Source organism: Macrotis lagotis, chromosome 3, assembly GCF_037893015.1.
Source record: "Macrotis lagotis isolate mMagLag1 chromosome 3, bilby.v1.9.chrom.fasta, whole genome shotgun sequence".
NCBI classification, from domain to species: Eukaryota; Metazoa; Chordata; class Mammalia; order Peramelemorphia; family Peramelidae; genus Macrotis; species Macrotis lagotis.
In genome coordinates, this window is record NC_133660.1 from 145,126,949 (window position 1) to 145,148,418 (window position 21,470).

The following is a 21,470-nucleotide window of genomic DNA, read 5'->3' on the forward strand; positions in this document are numbered from 1 at the left end:
GAATATAGACAACTATATTACTCAAAAGTCTGAAAACATGTGCTAACCTAGTTAGAAGCCTCCCTTGCCCGTTAATAACCCAAACCATGAAATGGGAAAAGCAGCCTCCAGTAGCCATGAAAAATGGCTCTTGAGTGAAATCAGATGAAAATGTATTTTACAAGTGTTTTTTATAGGCAATCATTCACTCTTTAACAACTTAACAATAGTAACAAAAAGCCCTCTTCAAATACAAATGCTGAGGTACAAATGGTATTGAGGCCATACAGCAGCAGCTGAGAACTGCTGGAGAAAAAGGAGTTTCACTAAATTGGCTCTTATGTGTAGGGTGAAATATTAAATAAAATTATAATTATTATTGCAACAAAATCTCTCCAGCTCACTCTGGCTACTGTTTAGCCTATTCTACTCTACTCTTAGAAACTTTTGCTCTATTTTCCACAAACTACCTTAAATTTTCCAACCCACATTCCTTTTAGCTTCATACAAATCATAACTATCCTGAGAACACCACATACAACTTTTCTCCACTGGAGGTCCAACATGCATCCTCTTCTTCCCAATTCACAGCCTAGAGGAGGGGTTTTGTTTCATAAATGTGCTCCAATATTAGTTTACCAATAACCAATGATTGATGCTCTTGAATTATATACAATTCCAGATATGATTTTATTCCCCATCCTGGTTGCCATTATCTACCAATAGGCAGTGCTTTATTAATGTCTTTAATGCCTTTCTATTTGTTTCCCTCTAAAGGAAAAAACAACTCCTCCAAGACTTAAACATATAATTCCTCAACCTTTTTAATTCCAACAACCTCTTCATACTATTAGCATGTGCTTACTTTAAAACTCAACTTATTTAAGAACTACACTTGTTCCAAGATGCAAAATTTTGAAATTTCACTTTGACTACCATCTCCAATCCCTAAACTTCATGTTTTCTTTTTCCACAGCAAACCTCTATCCTAACTGTGACTTCTAGTACCCTTTTTCTAGTACTTCTCCTATGGCATTACTACCCACTCTTGTCTCACCTCCATACCCACCTTTAAACTCAATGTTGCATTTACTATTATCCTAGGATGCGTTGCCCTGTTGATGGGTCATTCCCAAAAATGTGTCTCCTCATTCTTCATCTATAATTTCACCAAAGATTGAGGTTATTCTCTATCAACTCAGCTCTCCTCCTTTCCTACTTAAAACTCTTCAGTAGCATCATCCATTTCTTCTTTCCTCTGGTCATGAGATATAGCCATACTCACTCAAGTTAGCCCCTTTCTTTTCTGACTTCTCTTAGTTCTTGCTCCCATTCTCTAGTGACTCCTAATCATTATCCTACAATTCTGAAGAAAGTGTTCCTTTTACCTATCTATCCCCTTCTCTCCATTTTCCCTTTACTACCAAACCTTTTTGTCATCTATACCTGTTACTTCCACAAATTTCACATTCTTTCCCTAACATGATGCCATTTGGCTTCCTTCACTATCATGTTATTAAAATTAACTTTCCCAGCATCAAAAATGGGAAGCATAATTATTTTTGGAATATTTCAGTGTATCCATATGTATAATCTATTATCTACATGTTAATCACTTACTTTGTCCAAATCAAGAATTCTTTTTAACCCAATGGGAAACATTGTGGTATACTGAAAAAGTATCTTGGCTTAGAGTTTAGGACTTGAGATCTGTTTCAGATTCTATCATTTTATCTATTATGTTATCTCATAAAAAATCATTTACTTTTTGGGCTTTGGTTTCCTCATCAATTAAATGAGGGAGATGAATAATCTCTAAGATTTATTTCAGTTCTAACATTCTATGACTTCTCTCTAACTCTTATCTCTTTCAATACAGTTATTTCTTCCACATCGTAACTTTCCCCATCATAGTTTTGATATTTTAAGGGTAGGCATGAGAAATTAAATGGGGAATTTAGGGGGTGCAGAGTTTGCAGAAGCCAAAGATAATACACAAAGGTCAGCAGAAGACACAGAAACTCAGAAATGTATAAAATATATGTTTAGTACTCTATAATATCAATCCAAGTTTTACAATAAGGTACTACAAACAAGCCATAAAAGAAAAACTCAGATGATTTCTTTGGTACAAGGGAGAGCCAAAAAAATTTTACTCAAATTTTCCAGTTCACAGGGGCAACTATATTCTTCATACCACTAAGAATAATCTTTCTTGGGCACATACTGCTCATATCACTCTTCATGTCTATTTATTGCCAACTCATTAAAGTTCAAATATCTCTGCTTATCTATGTTACTCATCCGGCTTTGTGTCATGAACCCTTCACTCCAATTGATATTCCCCGGATATACTTAAGTTAACTCCTCCATGATTTTGTTCATGCTAATACCTGTGCCTGAAGTCTTTTCTCTCTTCTTTGCATGCTAATTCCTACTCACCCTTTAAAGCTGAATTCAAATACTTGGCCACTCCCCAACCTCTACTTCCCATCATTAATAATCCTTTGTTTTGCAACTCTTCAATATGATCCCCATGAAATATTATGTATTATAATTATCTGTGTCTTATCACCTACTAGAAGGCAGAGGCACTATTTTATCTGGATTTCCCTTTTCCTCAGGACCTACCACAATATTCTATATATAGCACTGGCCTAACATTTCTGGAACTGGATTAGAAGGTTAGACAACAAGACAGATCCCTTTTTAAATATACTATCCCAGTTAAAAGAATGTCATTTAAAATTTTACAGCTAAGATGCACCCTTTGCTAAAATTAACACTAGCCAGAAATATCTACAGTGTTCATTTTTGAGAAGAAAAGTCAAAATCTGATATTATATTAATACTGCTAAATGCCCATACTTTGAAGGTGTGAGTGATAACACTATTAGCCCAATTAATAAACTGTCTCCTTCCCCTACTGGGGGAGTCGGGCAGAAGAAATATATTTAAATTACCATTAGTCACATTTTGCTGTACTCACTCAGTTACTATTGGCATTAGTCACATTAGGACTTCAGTTTTAAAATGTGCCAATGACACAGCCTTCAGCTGTGTTACAGCCCAGGCCTTCTCAGAAGAGCTACATCCAGAGAACTAATGGGAGTCATTCAAATAAATGCACAAGTAAAATGACCACTGGGCTTGACTTAACCTTTACAATAGGGGTTCTTAACTCTTTTCATGTCATAGACTCTTTTGACAGGCTAATGAAATCTACAGACCTCTTCTCACTGTTTTTAATGCATTAAAAATAAAACTTATAAGATTACAAAGGAACCCAATTATATTGAAGTAAAGATATAGCTTTTCCCATCAAAGTTTATGGGTCCTCTGAAAGCTGGATAAGAACACAAAATTATATTAACCATATCCATTAAAGATTAAAACCCCATAGATTAAAGTTTTTAAATTTTCTGTCAAATTTGGTCACCTCACTGCCTAAATCTTTACCTTAAATATAAAAAGTCTTAGTTCTTCAGACCTAAGACAGTTCTTTTACCCTAGGATAGAGAAAACCCAATGAAAGGGACAATTTCTTTTGTGCAGACTTCTGAACCTATGAGAGCTTTCATACATACCTGAAACTCTTTCTTGTTCCAATAGCTTAGTGTAAAGATTGAATATCTGCTCTTGGACCTTGCACACAGACCGTTTAATCTTTTCCCTGCGAGTCACCATGTACGTGAGATTCCGAACCTAAAATGCAGACCGAACAAAGACTATCAGGAACACTTTCCTGCAATACTAACAAGTATTGAGACTTTTTTTTAAGTGGAGAGAGGCAAGATGCCTGCCAGAACAAAGGGGTGATCCTAAAGGTTTCAAAATTTTAAAAGGTGTTCTCATCTCTCTTTAAAAGCCCTCCTGGGTTGCTGGCACTGATTCCCCCCATTTCTCAGGAACACTGCCAGGGAGGGGAAACTAGATGAAGAGCACTAGTGAATGAGTGTCCTGCCTCCAGACACCACCACCTGCCCATCCTAAGCTACCACCACATTAGGAAAGACTTCTGCCCTCGGATAATGGAACCTCTGGGAGGTTAGTACATCTGGACTGCCCCCCCATCTGCCAGACGACTCTCCTTTACACCTTTCCTGCCATCTCAGTTTTCAAAATTTTGAAGCTAAAATTCCAGCAGCGATACCCCTGGTATCTCCACTGTCCACTTAAGCCAGCACCTCCTGACCCAACAAGAGTGAGATAGTTTTAGGATTGGGGAGGCTGAAAAGGCAACCACAAACAACGCCCCTGGGAAATGCCTGTGGAGTCTTAAAGAACTGCCTCAGGAATCTAAGCAACACTCCTATCTATGACACTCAGGAAAGTCTGAGACTGCTGGTGTGCTGGTAAAGAATGTAGAATGTCCCCCAGAAGGCAGGTCATGGTGAGGCTCTTACCTCCAGCTTGGCCAGCAATCTGCCACACAAGACAGTCTGACTCTGGTATCCAAGCACTTCAACTTGGGCAGTGAAGGGGATAATACTATCTTGTTCCCCTTCTGGTTTCTTTGTAAGACACGGAGAAGGCAACAAGGTGCCAAGAGACTTATTGGGAGAAGCTCCATATAGAGCTGTGGAGCTCTGTGATCAGTCACTAATCAAATAGGATATATAGATTTACCACCTTCTAGAGTCTGATGCCAAATTACAAAGCACCAAACTTTCTCAACCTTCTAGCACTGCAAGCCCTTGGATTACTCCCCAAACTTTTAAAATTCCTGGTTCAAGTTGTCCTTTAGAACTAAAACTGGAAAAGGAGCAGACCTTATATACATAAATATAAACATATATTATATATACACATACACACGTTTGTGTGTGTGTGTGTGTGTACATATATAGAGGCTAGTGACACTTTGTGACTGAGGAAACTGATTCTTTTTGAAACCATTCCATGTCTAACAGATTTATTCCCTAAATTCTATAAGAAACTGGCATAGAGGCATTGGCATGAAACCTTTCAGGATTTCAAAGGTATTCCTCTACTGGCATCTCTTATCACACAAGCTCAGGTCCCTTAATAAACTTTTACTACCACAGTAGGTACAAAACACAAGATAATCAGGTGCTCTGTCCTCATTACTTTTTTACTCATGCTCCTACAAGGCTTTTCATCCAATTCAGGAAATCACTTCTTAATTTGATTTAAACAGCTAGAAAAACTCAAAGGTTATAGATCTTGCTATTTGGTCTTACTGATGCCAGTATAATCCACATGCAAACATTCATCTGGGACTCTCTGGGATGTGTAGGCATGTCCCCTAAAGTTCATCAAAATGCTAATGTTGAATCATTCTGCTATAGCCCATGATCAATAATCAGACCTTTCTGCCCTTTATTTTACTTGTAATTCTCTGAATTTGGGCCAAGAAATGTTTGGTTTCAAGCTCACAAGTGACTCACTAAGAGAAAGGAGATGGCTGTTTCTCATGTTTTGGTCAAGATATGATTACCTAATCCACAGCAAATAATCCTTCTCATTGACTATCAGGATCTTAAAAATCAATAACTTTCTAACACTATCTCGAGTTAACTTTAGAGAATCCTCCTAATTAAATATCTACATATGTGGAGATATACACATATATATGCTATCAGTTGTGAGAATATGTGTGTACTTACTTACATACATGTGTATGTCTGATATATATATAAATAGCAAGAAGAATCAGCCTCTCACTAATGAATAAGGTATACCAGTAAATATATCTAGCCTCGACCCAAGGTGTGCTCCTTCTGTCAAAACTATATTTCTAGCTAAAGTCAATAATCTTAAAGTCCTTCAGTTAAAAAAAATTCCAGTATATATCAAGAGTCTCAGAAGATAAATGTAAAAATTGTATAAGCCCTGTATGTGAGATTTGGGAATGAAGCATAAGTAGTAGTAGGAGGAGTCAAAATCTTTTGAAGAGAAGCAGAAATGCAAATGAGATCATAAGAAGGCACCTTTACCTAAGAAAGTTTACTGACTTATGAGGAGCTCTAAAGTTTATCACGTTTAAATCCTGCGTGGTTTGTGAGATCTATTTAAGTAGCTTTGTTCCTTGAAATTACCATTGAAAATGGCATTTATGGATAATGCAGATGACCAGAACCCTCTTATCCAGAATTGTTCATTTTTGTTAATATTTTCAATATCCAGTCTCTTCTCCCCTCACCAAATAAGACCACATTTGCTAAATTTGAAGTTCCCTCTTTTCTTCCCTTGTTTGCCCTGTGCTAAAACTAAACTGTAGAAAATGGTCAGAAGGAAAAGATAATTTTCAAGAATAACTACCAGCCTCAAAATGAGTTTAATGTGCCTCAACCTATCAATTTGCCCTAAACTTTTACTACCATAATCCATCAAAATTTTTAATCAGCAAGAATATTCTTGATATTCCCAAACATAAGCTGCGTTTTCACATCTGTTCCTTTGCTCCGATTGTCCTCTATATCTGGAATTTCCTCTCTTCTCATTGCTCACTCTTCTTCATCCTTTAAACCCCAATTCAGAACACTTCCTCCTCCAGAAAGTTTCCCCAATCAGTAATAACTTTATCTTTCAGATGTTCTATAAACTTAATTTTTATAACTCAGTTGCCTTCTCATGCGCTTCATAATTATCTGCATGGTGTAGTATTGGTATCCGTTAATATTTTATCACTCTTCTAAACTATAAGTTTCTTATGACAGAAACTGGGTCTTAATCTCAACATTTTATCTCCTTTCTCACTCCTACCTAGAATGGTGCTATACATAGGATAAGAGATTAAGTTTTTGCTGTTCCCTTTCCATTTGTTATGGCTAGTCAGCATTTACCCTGGACCCTATTGGAGCTGCACTGAATTATTAGACTTCATTTTGTCCCGCATAAAACAACTTATACCTTTCTTGACTTGCCATAATCTCTCCCTGACCTATTCCTGTTTTTTTCCCTCCCTCTACTGTACTACCACACACCCTCCATTGCCCCTCTTTATCCTCATATATGAATATCATTGATAAAAAAGAATGCAGAACAGTATAGAGGAAGGAGCATGGTCTTCTGTTCCAGCCACCATCATAGTCAGACTCTCACGGAGGCCAAATAAAAGCTCCAGAAGAAAGCTTTGCTTGCACACTATTGACCCCTCAGTCTCAGGTGTTGGGTGAGTCTAAGGTGAAAAAATTTCAGTGCCTGCCCCAATATAAACTTGTCCAACAAGTTTTCTGGGTCTGTAGACATAGATGTCCATGAGCAAGAAATAATAATCATTGAACAGTGAAATAGAATCTCTGGTTTATAATCAATCCAAAGAAAAGCATCTACTCAGATGCACACTCACCACTCACGGTGTGAAAACATGAAATGTGTCTTTCTACTTAATGTATATGCTGAATATGTATGTAGCCTTCCCAAAATTTAGACCATTCTTTAGGTCATTACTAACATGAAATATACATGTCAAGTAGTAGAAAACAGGTATCTGTGTTACTGCATAACGTGTGTCTGTGAACTGGGCATGAAAGGACAATTACAAAATGAATCTGAGTCCTGTTTATAGTGGTGGTGTGAAAGGTAATCATTTGTTATACTAATCAATACCCTTTGCAGATATTCATAGGTAAAGTATTTGGCTGAGCTGTGACATGCTATGTGTGACAATCAAATAAACCCAAAAACTTTAAACACATTTTCATTATGGCCACTATTAAACTTAAGAGCATCTAACTTAAAAGAACAAATGATTTATGCTATCAATATCCTTAGTTATGAATTATTCTAATTGTTTTTCCCTATATTTAGCCAGATAGATCTATCATTTGTAATATCCAAGAACTTTTGTGATTTTGGTTTGTTAGTACTTGACTTTCAGATTGTGAAAAGCCTCTATTATAATTTGCTCTGGAACTGATTTTTGAAAACCCTAGTTTGGTTTGTTTTTTTTTCTCATTCTGATCAAGTGATATAAAACTGTCATCCTAAAGTCCCTAAAATCTCTTAGAATCTTTAATCTAGTAAATATGTAAACCACCAAAAAAAGAAAGATGAGCTCTAATCTCATTGTGTCCTTATTTGTTGGTTATCATTGGTATCATTCCACTTTAAAAAAGTAACAATGAAGACTCCAAAAAAGATGGGTGTTTAGAATTTAATCATATATGAATGTTAACCTGCTGAATAATTCAGGAACAGGAAAAAGTCAATACACCACAAGCATTTTCTGTAATTTTATTTTGTGGTGATTGTAAGACAAATACAAGCCAAACATTAGAGTTCTCACCTCCTTCTCCTCCCAAGGACTAGCTGATACAGTGAATGGCTCATGTTCCCAATTTACAGCGTGTGTGGTACTGGTCTGGTGGCTTACCATCCAGGTTCCCATTTCTTATGCTAATATCCCTTCCTTATCTCTTGAGAACACACCAGAAAGGTGTATGTGTTGCTTGAGAGGGCCGGGGCCTTCTCACCACCTGCTCCCAGGGGGTGCAGGTGAGTTCTGACACTGTACAAACACTTGCTTCCTTTTCCCTTCCATTGGCCTAGGGGTAACCTGTGCTGACTCAGAGGCCGTGACAGGTGCTTCCAAGTAGCTAGGCCATTCTCAGAGGCTCACCGCTGAACAACCCCCCACATCCCCCAGAGTTATCACTGATGTCACAGGGGTTCCTTAACAAGTCAAAGCTATTTTGAGACCAGAATCTCACTCTGGGGGTTCACTACCTTAACAATTCATTCCAATTCTTTGGTCACCTTTTTTTTTCCTTCAAAGGACAATCTTTTCATGCCTAACTCTCCCTAGAACCCCGGTCACTGCTGAACAGCAGGACATTGCTGTTCAGGGTCACTCAGCCCTTTCAGTTCAGGCTGCTTTGGGCCATGCCAATTGCTCAGCCTGGTTATTCATGGACTGACTGCTCCTGGGGTCCAGAGAGAGCTTCCTCTCCAAGAAGCTAAGGGAACCAGCAGTGAGAAGAGAGCCTACCGTCATGATTCTTCCCAGCACGGAGGGAGGGCTAGGCCATTACTAAGGCTCTGCCAGCAGCACAGCCAGGGAACAAACCCCAAAGCTGCCCTCTGCTCTAGGAGGGGCGATCAGCACAGGTGAGAGGCTAGCTGCTATGTGATGCATTCAAACATCCACGCATGCAGTGGGCGAATCCTGTTTATAATGACACTAAGCATTAAGGGGGTTCCTTAGCTCCAACACTCGTCTCCTCACAAGCCTATGGGCTCCTAGTCTCTTCTCTCCTCCAAAGACTCAAGGGTGACTTAGCCCCTGCCAGGGTCGTCTCCTGGACTCTCTCCCCTCCTGCCTCCCCCCAGCAGCCAAGACTCCCAGGGAGCCGGTCACAACATGGGAAAGAACCCGGGGGGGCAATGTCCAGACGTTCTACCCCAGGCTAAATAAGGGACCATTTTGTTCTAACCCTGCTCCCAATCACTTAGCTCCAGGCTGGGACTTTAACTTAAGTTATAAGTCAGTCTTGAGAAAAGCTGTGAGCATTCCTCTGGAGCTCAGTTTCATCTCTCTGAAAAGGGGGGAAGAAAAGTCACCCCCCCACCCTGACTTTGCAGAGGGAGAATAAAGGTTTAAGTGGAGGACATATAGGAAAGATTTCAAGAGATGCAGAGGCTACTACTCTCCCTCTATGGCAATCTTGAAAACAAATACAGTTTCCCAGCTCATCTTCTGTTTTACCCACCCGAAACCCCCTGCTGCAAAATGAATGCAGGTGTGAAAAGAAATGAAACTAGCTTTGCTCTCTTTGCAAGGGGACAACTCTGTGTAAGTCGTCTTCACTAGGTCATTCATTATAAGGTGTCAGTGTCAATTATTACCCTCTCCAAGTCTTGCCGGAGGTGAGTGAAAAGCTGCAGCCTCCTAAACAAGACGTCCTGCTCCCGTTTCGCTAGATTGTCCTCTTCATCTTTCTTTGGGGTGATGAGGGGCTTGTTGAAGTTCACCTTCCTCTTTAACTTCCAGTACTGGTACAGGAAGTCGACCACCTCCTCAGGCAGCCGGACGGCCCTGGCCACATCCAGCAGGTTGACGAAGGTATAGAACTCGTCCTCCAGCTGCTGCAGCTTCTGCTTCCGGACACTGACCCGGTGGGCCTCAGCCTGATTCTGCTCAAGGCTGTCGAAGGGCTCCAGGTGCCCCAGCGGGGGGCTAGCCTGCGCCCCGTTCTCTGGAGGGGCGCTCTCCCCCAGCTTCTCCTCCTCCGACTTCTTGTTGGAGCTATGCTTTGGACAGTACGACTTGAACTTGACTTCATCATTCTCTGCTAAGATGGTCTTCATCTCGAGGCCACGGTCAAAAGCACAGGTCACATGGAAGGCTGTGCGGCAGTTCTTTACAGAGCACTGAGCAAGAAAGGAAGGAACAGATGAAAATAAACTATTATTGAAAGAATCACCTCATTGGAACCCAACACATGCTGGGCACTGTAGAGAACACCAGCTTGGCTCTGCCTCACTTTACCCCACAGCTTATCCTCCTGGACAGCGGGACCTAAAGGAAAGTTGGGGAGACAAAAGATAATTGGGGAACTTGCGGGTGCCAAAAGAACCCCTAGTTTTTTAAAGACAAAACTTCCATTTTTTAGGAAAGTCTTCACATTCATTCTTTTAAATGAGGTTCCTCTGTCTAGGACAGACTGTCCAGAAACTGTCATTACATAAACCTGGATGATTCAATTAAAAATATAATGATGATGATGATGATGATGCTGACAGAGTTAATTTCAAGAGAAGTTCTATGTGCTAGAGACCGGACTAAGTGCTTTTTACAAATATTATCAAATGAGATATGAATGAAGAAACTGAGGTTAAGTGACTTACGATCCCAGCTAAGACATAGTTGAGGTTACACTGGAACTGGGGTCTTCCTGACTTGAGTCGGCCCAGGTTCTATCCACCAGGCTACCTAGCTGAAATCAACCTCCAGACAGCATATTTGACTACTTTTTTTTTTAGGGCTGTATTATTCTAGTTTTAGATAAATATATGTTAATGCAAATTCCTTAAGGGAAGGACAAGTATTTATTAGAGGTCTGAAGGATCTCAACTCCCAAAACTCTGGGCAGACTTTCTTTAATGTAGTATAGAGTTCAGACCAGGTGGTATTCAAGACAGAAGAAAAAAAAAAGAAGCAGAGAAAGGTTTGGATCAGAAACTGGGAAATGAGATCAAGGGGACTGTGGGAGAAAGATTTCCAATATAGCAAAAGTAGAAAGTAATAAAAATAACTGATATTAATATAGAGCCTTTGAAATCTAGAAAGCATTTTTATATACATATATCTCACCTGATAAAACAATTCTATGATGGAAGAGAGAGTTCCATTATCATTCACATCACACAAATAAGGAAAATGAGTTCTCAGAAATGATCAGACAAACATTAAGAGAAGGATTCAAAGCCCAATTTTCCAAACTCTAAATCCAGCCCTCCACACACTATAGAAACGAGAGGAGATGATTGTAGATAAAGTCCAGAACCAGGGAGAAAGAAGCCTTCAGAAGATCAGAAACACCCAGCCAGGAAGCCAGCTAAATGAAAAGGTTTAAAGTCATACCCTCCTCCAAGCATCCCAGCTGAGAGTGGGCACTGGCTATCAATGCCAGTGAGGTCAGCCCTCTGGCTGGCATGATCAAGCTGTGCTTTGGCTTCCATGCTAAAACTACAAACAAAATCACTTTCCTCCTCCTCCTCCTCTCCTCTCCTCCCCCACCCCCCACCTTGGTATCTTAATCAGGTCTACAACTAAGTGCTTTTTGGTACAGACCATCATCAAGAAGAATAACAATAAGGAGAGAAACGATTTGTTTCTTCCCAGTCCAATCCCAATGGAGACAAAAATCCCTGTTACTCAATAAAGAAAAAAATCCTTGGAAGAAGATTCTTTCAGGAGACTGTAGCTAGTCCCTTAAAAGCAATACCATATTCTGTGAAGCCCCATTTTCCCTAGAGCCTACAAAGCCTCTGGGGAAAAGAACAGGATCCAATGGCCCCAGGCCAGAAGAAAGTCTTAATTATACTCATTCACAGATCCTGAATTGCATCACCCACACAGCAAGGCTTGGAGTTGGGTACTTCCTTCAGCACCACCCCCACAACCCCTTACCCTGTCCTAAATATTAAATATTTAGGAAATGATTCAAACCCAGTCTTAATTCCTCTGATGATTATAATATTTCTTTCCTTTTCCCAGGAGAAAGGAAGCAAAAATTCTTCTTTGGCTAACCCCCATTCACAAGGAGCTGAAGTAGGTGTCCTAAAATAAATCTGTAACTTTCTCTAAATAATCTCAGTTCCAAGAAATGGGCTGAATCAACTATAATGGAAGCACTCTCACACCTAGTCAATCCAGCATCATTAAAAAAGTGTTGTTTGGGTTTTTAAATGCCCCTTCCCCACTTAAGACTCAGTCAAACAAAAAATAAAAAGTAGAAACAAATGGATTTGGCATTTATCTATATCTGATTTAAACAATGCACCGAAATGCTCTAACCTTCAAGAAAAATGAATTGCAACAGGATATTTATACAGCACTCTCTAAAGAAACCAAAGAGCTTTCCTTGGGGTTTTCCTGTTCAGGTTGACTCAGCATCCAGATGTCACATAAATGAACAGCACAGCTTTTCCAGCTGCAAATGTTTCATAGACAAAATTTTTAATAAAACCAATCTAATGTGAAAGGATATATGGAAAATCATCAAATCTCCTTTCCCTCTCTTATATTCCAAATTAATGTGCTCCCTTCCCTAACCCCAAAGCAAGGTGGGAATATGAAGGAAGAGAAAGAGAAGAGATCAATAGCAACAACAACCCTCCCCGCCCCCACCACCACCACCACCAAAGCATCAGGTCTTCTTTATTTGGAAGAGAAATCGTGAGAAAAAAAATTCATAAAACTTTCTCTTAAGTTAAAGTTATGGACTAGGAAATAATTTGCTGAGAGGTAGAGAAAAGAGCTCTCAGAAAGAAATCTGCTGATATCTATAGAAAATATTCTTTCTTTTCCTTACTTTATTTTTGCCTCCTCCCTTCCCTCATGCATGATTAAATACATATTCATATAAAGACATGCATGTCAAGGCATTTACATGCTTACATGCATACAATTAACATATACATAGGGCAGATGACTTTAAATATGGCAAATATCTAAAGGCTACTTCTGGACTTTTGTCTCTTTTCTTCTTCCACATAGACCTAGATTATTGTTTAAGGTCACCCTCAATCTTTCATTCTTTTTTTTTTTTGCTTTTGCAAGGCAAATGGGGTTAAGTGACTTGCCCAAGGTCACACAGCTAGGTAATTATTAAGTGTCTGATACTGTCAGATTTGAATACAGGTCCTCCTGACTCTGGGGCAGGTGCTCTATCTACTGCACCACCTAGCTGCCTCACCCTTAATCTTTCTTGAATACTTGCACAGAATCTCCTATAATTAAAAGAACCCTAGCACAATCATACCTTAACAAACCCCTCTACAACAAACCAACAAATGGACATCCAGTCTTCCCTCGAAGACCTCCAGTGACAGGGAATATCTGTGAGTCAGCCCTGAAACTAGGAAGGTCCTAGTTGTTACAAAGTTTTACCTTATATTAAATATAAATCTGCTTCTCTGAAATTTCCACCTGCTCCTAGTTCTTTCCTGAAGGGCCAAGCAGAACAAAACCAATGATCTCCAAATACTTGGAAGCTAGCTTTCAAACCTTCTCTCCCTGTTACCTCAACATCTCCAAGCTAATATCCTCAGTTCCTTCATCAAATCTCAATATTTTTCATGTATCAACTGACTTAGGATCAAGCCCCAATCAACAAAAGAGATCTGTTGAAAGAAACATTTGATAGACAAAAAAAAAAGTATTTATTGCATTGCATAGAATCACCTGTCTTAAAAATCAATAATGAACTTGGATATGTTTTTTGAGGCAAGGAGTCCAATGCTGTTCTTACAACTTATTTGTCATTTTTACCATGACAAAAATAATGACACTTCTGTCTTCATAAAATAAGAGCTGTCACTCTCTTAAAGTACTTTTTTAGACTAGGGGCAACCTATGTCCATGTGTCAAGAATTCGTCAAGAATGTGGGAGCTCACATATCATAAGATAACTGTCTGAAGAGTCTGTTCTTGAGGCACAGAAGCCCAACAATTTGCTCCTGGTCCCACGAGAGTCAGTAGTGAGGGGTGAACCCAGGTCTTATGAAGCCCCTATCGACTCCATGCTGCCTCTCCGTCTATGATGCAACATTAAAACCAGAAAAAGTCTATCTGTAGCTCTGTGTATAGCCAGACCACTAAGTAATGAATTTGATTCTATCTTTTCTACAGAGCCCTGTGTTCAAACTCCAGAATTGAATGACCTAGTCATTTTTCGTCTAAATAAGTCTCCATTGGGATAGTGGATAGAGAACAAGTTCTGGAGTCAGGAGGAACTGAGTTCAAATCTAAACTCAGACATGTAATAATTACCTAGCTGTGTGACCTTGGGCAAGTCACTTAACCCCATTGCTTTGCAAAAACAAATAAATAAGTCTCCATTTCCTCAACCATAAAATGAGGGGTTATTAGACAAGCTAGTTTCTAAGATCCTTTCCATATCAAAATCTTGGATTCTACTAATTTATTCAAGCTGCAAATCAATCATTTATCTCCCACAATATAATTAGCCATTGAGAGATCTTAAATGAATAGCTGACTATTTTATCAAATAATTGATTTTTAAATCAAGAGAGTGAGGTTTCCTGGAAAGAACAATTAACTTGTAGAAATCTATGAATATGCTAGAATTATTTGGCACAAATTAAAAAAATGATAAGTCATCTTAATTCCTACTCCCCCCACAGCCAAGGACAAGATCATATATGACACTATATTTCTTCCTCACAATGGTTGCGGCTCTCCTGGTTTTTAACGGCATAGTTACAGAGAGGGGTTCAGATCTATGCTCCAGTACCAGCCCATGCACCTCATGTACCACCTAGAGCTGCACCATGACCTTGGGCACTCTTGGCTGGTGATGAGGGCATTTCTGCTTTACACCAAAAGTCCAGGAAGCAGACACACCTCCTCTTCACAGCCTCTGAGGTGGGCACACTTGGAGCCCAGCCTGATGTGTACCAAGAAGACACATTTCCAGGACTGGATTCTGTGAGAAACTTGCCTGGGGTGCAAGGGGACAGAAAGTCACATACTCTCAATACGAGCTCGATTATGGGCTATGATCACCAGCAGGGGATAGCACATCTGCAAGGCAATACCTTTCTTTTGTTTGCCTTTAAAGCTGCAGCACTTAGGACAGTGCCTTATGCTTGGAAGGAGCTTATTTATTAAACTGCTGGATTAAACTAGATTAGAAATTATTTGCTCAAATTGATCTTACAGCTTCACTTTCCAAATTTCAGAATCTTGTCACTGAATTTCTCATGGCTGCAGGATTTGCATGTTCTTAAACATGTAGATAACATGAACATGATAATAATAAGAATTTGCCCACTTCAGAGATATTGTGAGGCAAGAAAGTCAGCAAGGAATTTCAGGTTCCCTCTTGCAATGGAACATTTGAAGGTGTGGCTACCATCAAAATGTTAACTAACCTGACAAGTTCCCAATCCTGACAAGGCCGGTGATGTTAAGTGCCCTTGAAAAGGCAGAACTGATGCCATCTAGGATCTTGACCAGGGACATGTAAGCTCATTGGATTCCATTGGATAGTTATGCCTAAACCACATCATCCCTGTCATCCCTGGAGAACCTTAGAGTGGCTGATGCCATCTACGATCTCCCAGATTTCGGTCAAATTTCAGTGCCATATTTCTTCCAAAGTGAAATACCAATGAGTTCAAAATGATTTACTTTTCAAGCTGCTCTGGTTCCTCCCCTTGGCAGAAATGATTGAGGGTTGTTTTTGAGGGTTGCCGGAACCAGGCAATAGAATCTGAGGCTGACTCTAGATTTGGACAGGACGGTAGCCAACTTTCTTCTATGAGGAGTAGGCCAATTGAACAAAGGGTTATACTTTTACAGAGGAGTCATAGGAAATACATATTCAAAAGAAAAATCTAGCTTTTCTCCTTCCTCCCTGTCAGTCAACATACATTTACTAAGCAAGCACTATGATCCGAACCCTAAGCTAAGTATATCACTTAGTAATCTCTTCATATAAACCAGAGCTTTAAAGCATCTGCTCTTATTTTAAATTGGTGTAGCTTTTAGAGTTGGATTTGGAACCAGGTTTACTATCTCTCATTCCTTGGATACTGTCTAGTACTGTTTCTTCATTTACAAAAGAAAGGATTCGATGACTTCTAATATCCTAACCAACTCTAAATTTGTGATCAATTCTCATGAGAAAGTCATAGCAGTTATGAGGTTGACTTAAAATCAGTTTTAGAGGATTCTTGTATTTAAGATTTTCTGATATGGGTTACTTGAATGTGTAGTAAGATGTGGACAACCATAAAAGTCATTCAATATTAGTAGTAAATTCTAGAGTTGGCAGCCATGTACTCTCTACTTCTCTTCATCATAATTCTAGCTCTGCATGTGGATAATCTATATAAACTAGGCCCCATTTAAAGTTCCAGAAATATAAAGTAAAAACCTATCAAGACACATAAATATACATGTGCCATGCTCAGGCCTCTATACCAGTGATATTCTTTTTCATGACATTTTCTTGCACATGCAGATAGGTACAGGAAGAATTCAAATGCTAACTACCTGTATAGAGGCTCCAATCTTTTCATTGCAGAGGCTACACACCAGCGCCCACCGACTGCTGGGGATGTGAGACACCTTGGTGATGGGCTCCATCTTCTCTGGGCTGCCAATGCTCACCTGGAGGCAGGATGGGAGAGGAAAGGGGTGTGGACACAAGGACACACATGTTAAAGGGGCAAAGAGCTGATCTGTACATTGCCTCACTGGGTTTTCATAGCCACCCTGTGAAGTGGACAGAATGAATATTCTGATCCTGGAGATCAGGCTGAGGCTACAAAGAGAACACAAAATCTCAAAGACTTCCTTCATCTTTTGACCTACCGCCCACAGCGCCTGAAGTTACACCACGGCAAACACCGAGATGTTTTGTAATCACAAGAGCAACACAGCTGGAAGTTTGACCCACAGGGAGGAAAATGGCTATGCCTCACATCTGAGATCCTTAATCTGAAGTCCGTGAACTTCTTTTAAAATTTTTTTTATCAGTCTTTCGTTGGTTCGTAACTGGTTATATTTTTCCAGTATTCAGTATCGACCTGGTTGTCTGACTTCACAATGGTGACTGCTAATGATCACATATAAACTAAGGACCTATGAATTCTTTTTCAGAATCTTATTTATAAATGCACAAAATATACAAATTCACAAAGGAAACCAATTATACTTACCCTGAGGTGAAACCAGTTACAAACTAATGAAAGAATTATTTTAAAAAATTGTTTTTAAAGTTCATGGAATGCAGGTTAAGAATCGCAGACGGCTAGGTGGCGCAGCGGATAAAGCACCAGCCCTGGAGTCAGGAGTACCTGGGTTCAAATCCAGTCTCAGACACTTAATAATTACCTAGCTGTGTGGCCTTGGGCAAGCCACTTTACCCCACTTGCCTTGCAAAAAAAAAAAAAAAGGAATCTCAGCCATTTCCCTCCCTATGGGTCAAACAGTATCCCCACCAAAACCAAACTTATCTGTCTCTGGTGCTACTGAGACTGAAAAAATCATTTCCCTTTTTCTGCATCATTTTCTGTCATGCCTCTAAACCTTCAATAAAATCTCTCAAAATAAACAGTCTTCAGAAATCCAAATCATAGAGGCTGACTCAAAGTGAGCATATTAAATTGTCTCAGGTTCAATGCCCAAAATCAATTAAACCAGACCCGAGAAAAAAAAAGATCGGAGGTTTAAAAATGTAAATAAAATCACAAGGCAGGAACTGTTCAGTCTTGGTACTGGGTTGTTGTTACCCACAGCCATCAGATATTATGACCAGATGAGATGTGAAAAAAGATGAACAAAGTTCTACAGGTTGAAAGGAAGAAAGGAAGGAAGAATGGAAGGAAAAGAGCGAAAAAGGAAGGAAGGATGGATGAATGGAAGGGAAAGAGGAAGGAAGGAAGGAAGGAAGGAAGGAAGGAAGGAAGGAAGGAAGGAAGGAAGGATGGACATGAGGGAAAGAGGGAAGGAAGTAAAGGAAAAAAGAAAAAAGAAAACAAGTTGAGATGTCTCTGCACCTATTTGCAAGACTGCTCTCTTTTGAGAAGCAGGATTTCCACACTCCCTGCCTACCTCTGGTATCCACAGAGCACAGCTGACGTGGACCCACTTGGTTCCGCTTCGCGTTGGCTTCATGGCTCCACCTTTCTTCGGACACAGCAGACATTTCGGTTGCACCCCCAGAGCACACGTCCGGCATAGCCAGCTGCCTTCAGGAACCTTCAGGATTCCATAACATGCCTGCATTCCCCAACACCATCCCCAAAGAGAAAAACAAAGTGGCAAGTGTGATCTTTCTTTTTCCTATAGCTCCAATTAATTTAGAGGCTACCTGAAAGGGATTAAACAACCACCACCCTCAACATCTTCCCTCCTTTAGGGGAAATACCACAATGTTAAAATTCAAGATTTTAAGAAAAAGAAGGTATATACAAGGAATAAGTTGCCTAAAACCAACCAACCATGGTAAACTCCATTTATTAAATTGGAATGCCATCAAAGGATAGGGAGGGACCTTTCCATTCATCCTTTTGTGAAAAAGAACATCACAACTTAGCAATACCATTTGGCATAACTATATCCCAAAGAGTCAAAGACAGAGGGAAAGGATCCATTCTTACAAAAATAAGTTAGAAAAGAACATTTTTGTTGCAGCAAAGAACTAGAAACAAAGTGAATCCCCTTCAGTTGAGAAATAGCTAAAGAAACAGAAAGGAATGATATTGTGCCAAAGGAAATGACGAAAGAGACAAGATTCAGGGATACCTGAAATACCTATATCCTGATGCAAAGAGAAGGAGCAAAACCAGAGCAATGGTTACAATGACTACAAAACCAGAAAGAACAATGATGAATGCAATTAACAGTCACAAATCCAGAAGACTGATAATGAAGCATGTAATCTATTTCCTGAGAGGTGATGAACTAGAGGTACAGAATAAGACACACATCTGCAAACATGGCCAATGTGGCTTTTACAAAAGAAGGGTTAGTTATGGGATTTTTTGGAGGGGAGGCATAGCATTAGTGAAAGAAAGTAGTAAAACATAAATATACACAGAAGCGGTTAACTCAGAAGGGGACACAAACAAGCAGGGCACTTTTTATTATTTAATATGTACTTTAAGAGATATTTTATACTTTTTATTATATTCAAAAAAAACAAGCTGCAAGTAATATGTATGTGGTTTCATGTGCATTCTTAGAAATGCTCAAATTTATTGATGATAAGTTCATGATGGGAAAAAAAAAGAAAGAAAAAGAATGTGGTTACAGCTTTATTTTCCCTTTGAATGCCAGGACCTCATCAATGAGTAAGACCTGTCTCTGTATAGGGTATCTTTCCTGAGCAATGCACTTCAAGACTGGGAAAAGTGTAAAAGAACTAACTACTAAGGTGGAGGAATCGGTTGGGCTATGATAGGGCTAAGACAGCCCCACATCGACAAAAACATTTGTCAATAGGAACTCATAGTTATGTCCTAGCTCAGGATGGAAAAACAAAAAAACAAAAAACAGCAAAATTCCCTACTGTTTTACTAGCTGGAGTTTTACTAGTGGGGAAAGCCATTTGTTAAATATTCACCACACTTTTAGCCAAATCAGCCTTCTTATGGCTCCCCAGTCTCAGAACCCTGTGTCCTGAAGCCATGGCTTCTAGACCTGGTCGGAATCACTCCTTCCTCACTGGCCCCTGGGAATCCTTAGCTTCCTCTCTACTCCCATAAGAAAAATTTGCTGATCCCAGTAGTTTAGTTACTGATCTCTTTCTCCTCCTCAATGTGTGTTTGTGTGTGTGTGTGTACACATACACTATGGATACACATAAATCTGTTTAAATGTTCTCATCCCCTCATCCTTAGGGACAGGAACTGTGTTGTGTGTATGTGAGTGGTGTGTGTAACACACACACACACACACACACACACACACACACACACACACACAGAAACACACATTCCAATTTCTGTATCTACAGCCTAACAGTAGTACCTAGCACACTGTCTAGTCACTTAACAAATACTTGCTGACTTGCATCAGATCTAAAATGAGCCTACATAACCACATACCACCCAGTCCTAAACTACTACGGGAGACCCAAAAAGGAAGAACCTACAGACAAGGGGAAAAGGTGAGCTCTTTTCTCAGGATTCAAAAACAAATGAGTAATGGACAAGGGATTAAAAAAAAAATTACAGAAGCTGAAGATGTTAAAGGCTAAATTAATAAAGACTGCAGTAGAGGGATAAAGGCTGGGTCAAAGTCAAACACGTGGCCCTAGGAAGAGAAGACCATGAGGCTCTTTGGGATCTTAAATAACAGTTTAGTTTGAGCTTTATCTGGGAAACTAAGTCAGAAGTAACAGGGATACATTTCCAGGTCTTTGGAAGAAAAACAAAGAGCCATGATAGACTCTGAAGAGCTCAGTTATGAAAAGATAACCATGGCAGTAGCGATGAGAAGTCCATGAGACAAAGGGGAAGGAAATCTGGACTCAGACAGATAGCAGAGACCCCAGCACTGTGGTCTAGGGGGGTTGGGTGGGGGGAAGGCCAGACACACTGCGAGGCAAGGAGAGAAGCTCAAGGTTAACAAGTCCATATGGTGACTACAAAGAAACAAAACAGGCTCACTGTCTACTAGAGAGCCAGTAGGGCAGTCACATTTCAAGAGATTATTTCTTATTTGAAAAGCACTTCTGAGACTTGAAATTAAGTTAGATAAAGTATACCACAGGGTTGGGGCTCAAAAGAAGCCTGTGAAGAAATGTGTGTTCATTGGGGTCTGAATCCCCAGCTTTCCTACCTGCCATTTGACCTGGAGAAGCCAATCAATCAAAGAACAAACTGACAAACATTTATTATGCCTAATATGTGCCATTCAAAGTACTGGCTGCTGGGAACAGAAAGACAGATTAGATAAAGAGATAAATGATGGATCAATAGATTACAGCTAGGCAGATAAATAAGATAGTTAATAAATGAGTGATAGATTCTAGACATAATAGATGATAGGTAGGTAGACAGAGACCTATATCTACATATATATGTATACACATGTATTTTACACACACACACACACACACACACACACACACACACACACACAGAATGAAACAATCACAAAGGCCTTAAATTCTAACAGGGAAGACAAATATCTACATAAATATATGCAGAATAAATATTAAGAGAATAAATACAAACACATAGTTAACTAGAGAGCTGTTTAGGAGAAAGCCTCTAGCAGTGAGGGGGAAATCAGGAAAAGCTTCCTATCTAAATCTGTG

General features: G+C 39.6%; 1 protein-coding gene across 6 annotated transcripts in view; it reads right to left on the reverse strand.

The window, feature by feature from the left end:
- The window catches only part of JADE1 (jade family PHD finger 1), an 81,438-nt gene that overhangs the window by 5,987 nt on the left and 53,981 nt on the right, over positions 1-21,470 (reverse strand). For 5 of the 6 annotated variants that reach the window (XM_074229304.1, XM_074229299.1, XM_074229300.1 and 2 more), the window contains 4 exons: positions 18,257-18,424; positions 16,694-16,810; positions 9,793-10,317; positions 3,567-3,684 (listed from right to left, as the gene is read on the reverse strand). In XM_074229304.1, coding sequence (XP_074085405.1) covers positions 3,567-3,684; positions 9,793-10,317; positions 16,694-16,810; positions 18,257-18,424 — 928 coding nt within the window. The other variant, XM_074229303.1, reaches the window with a different exon arrangement.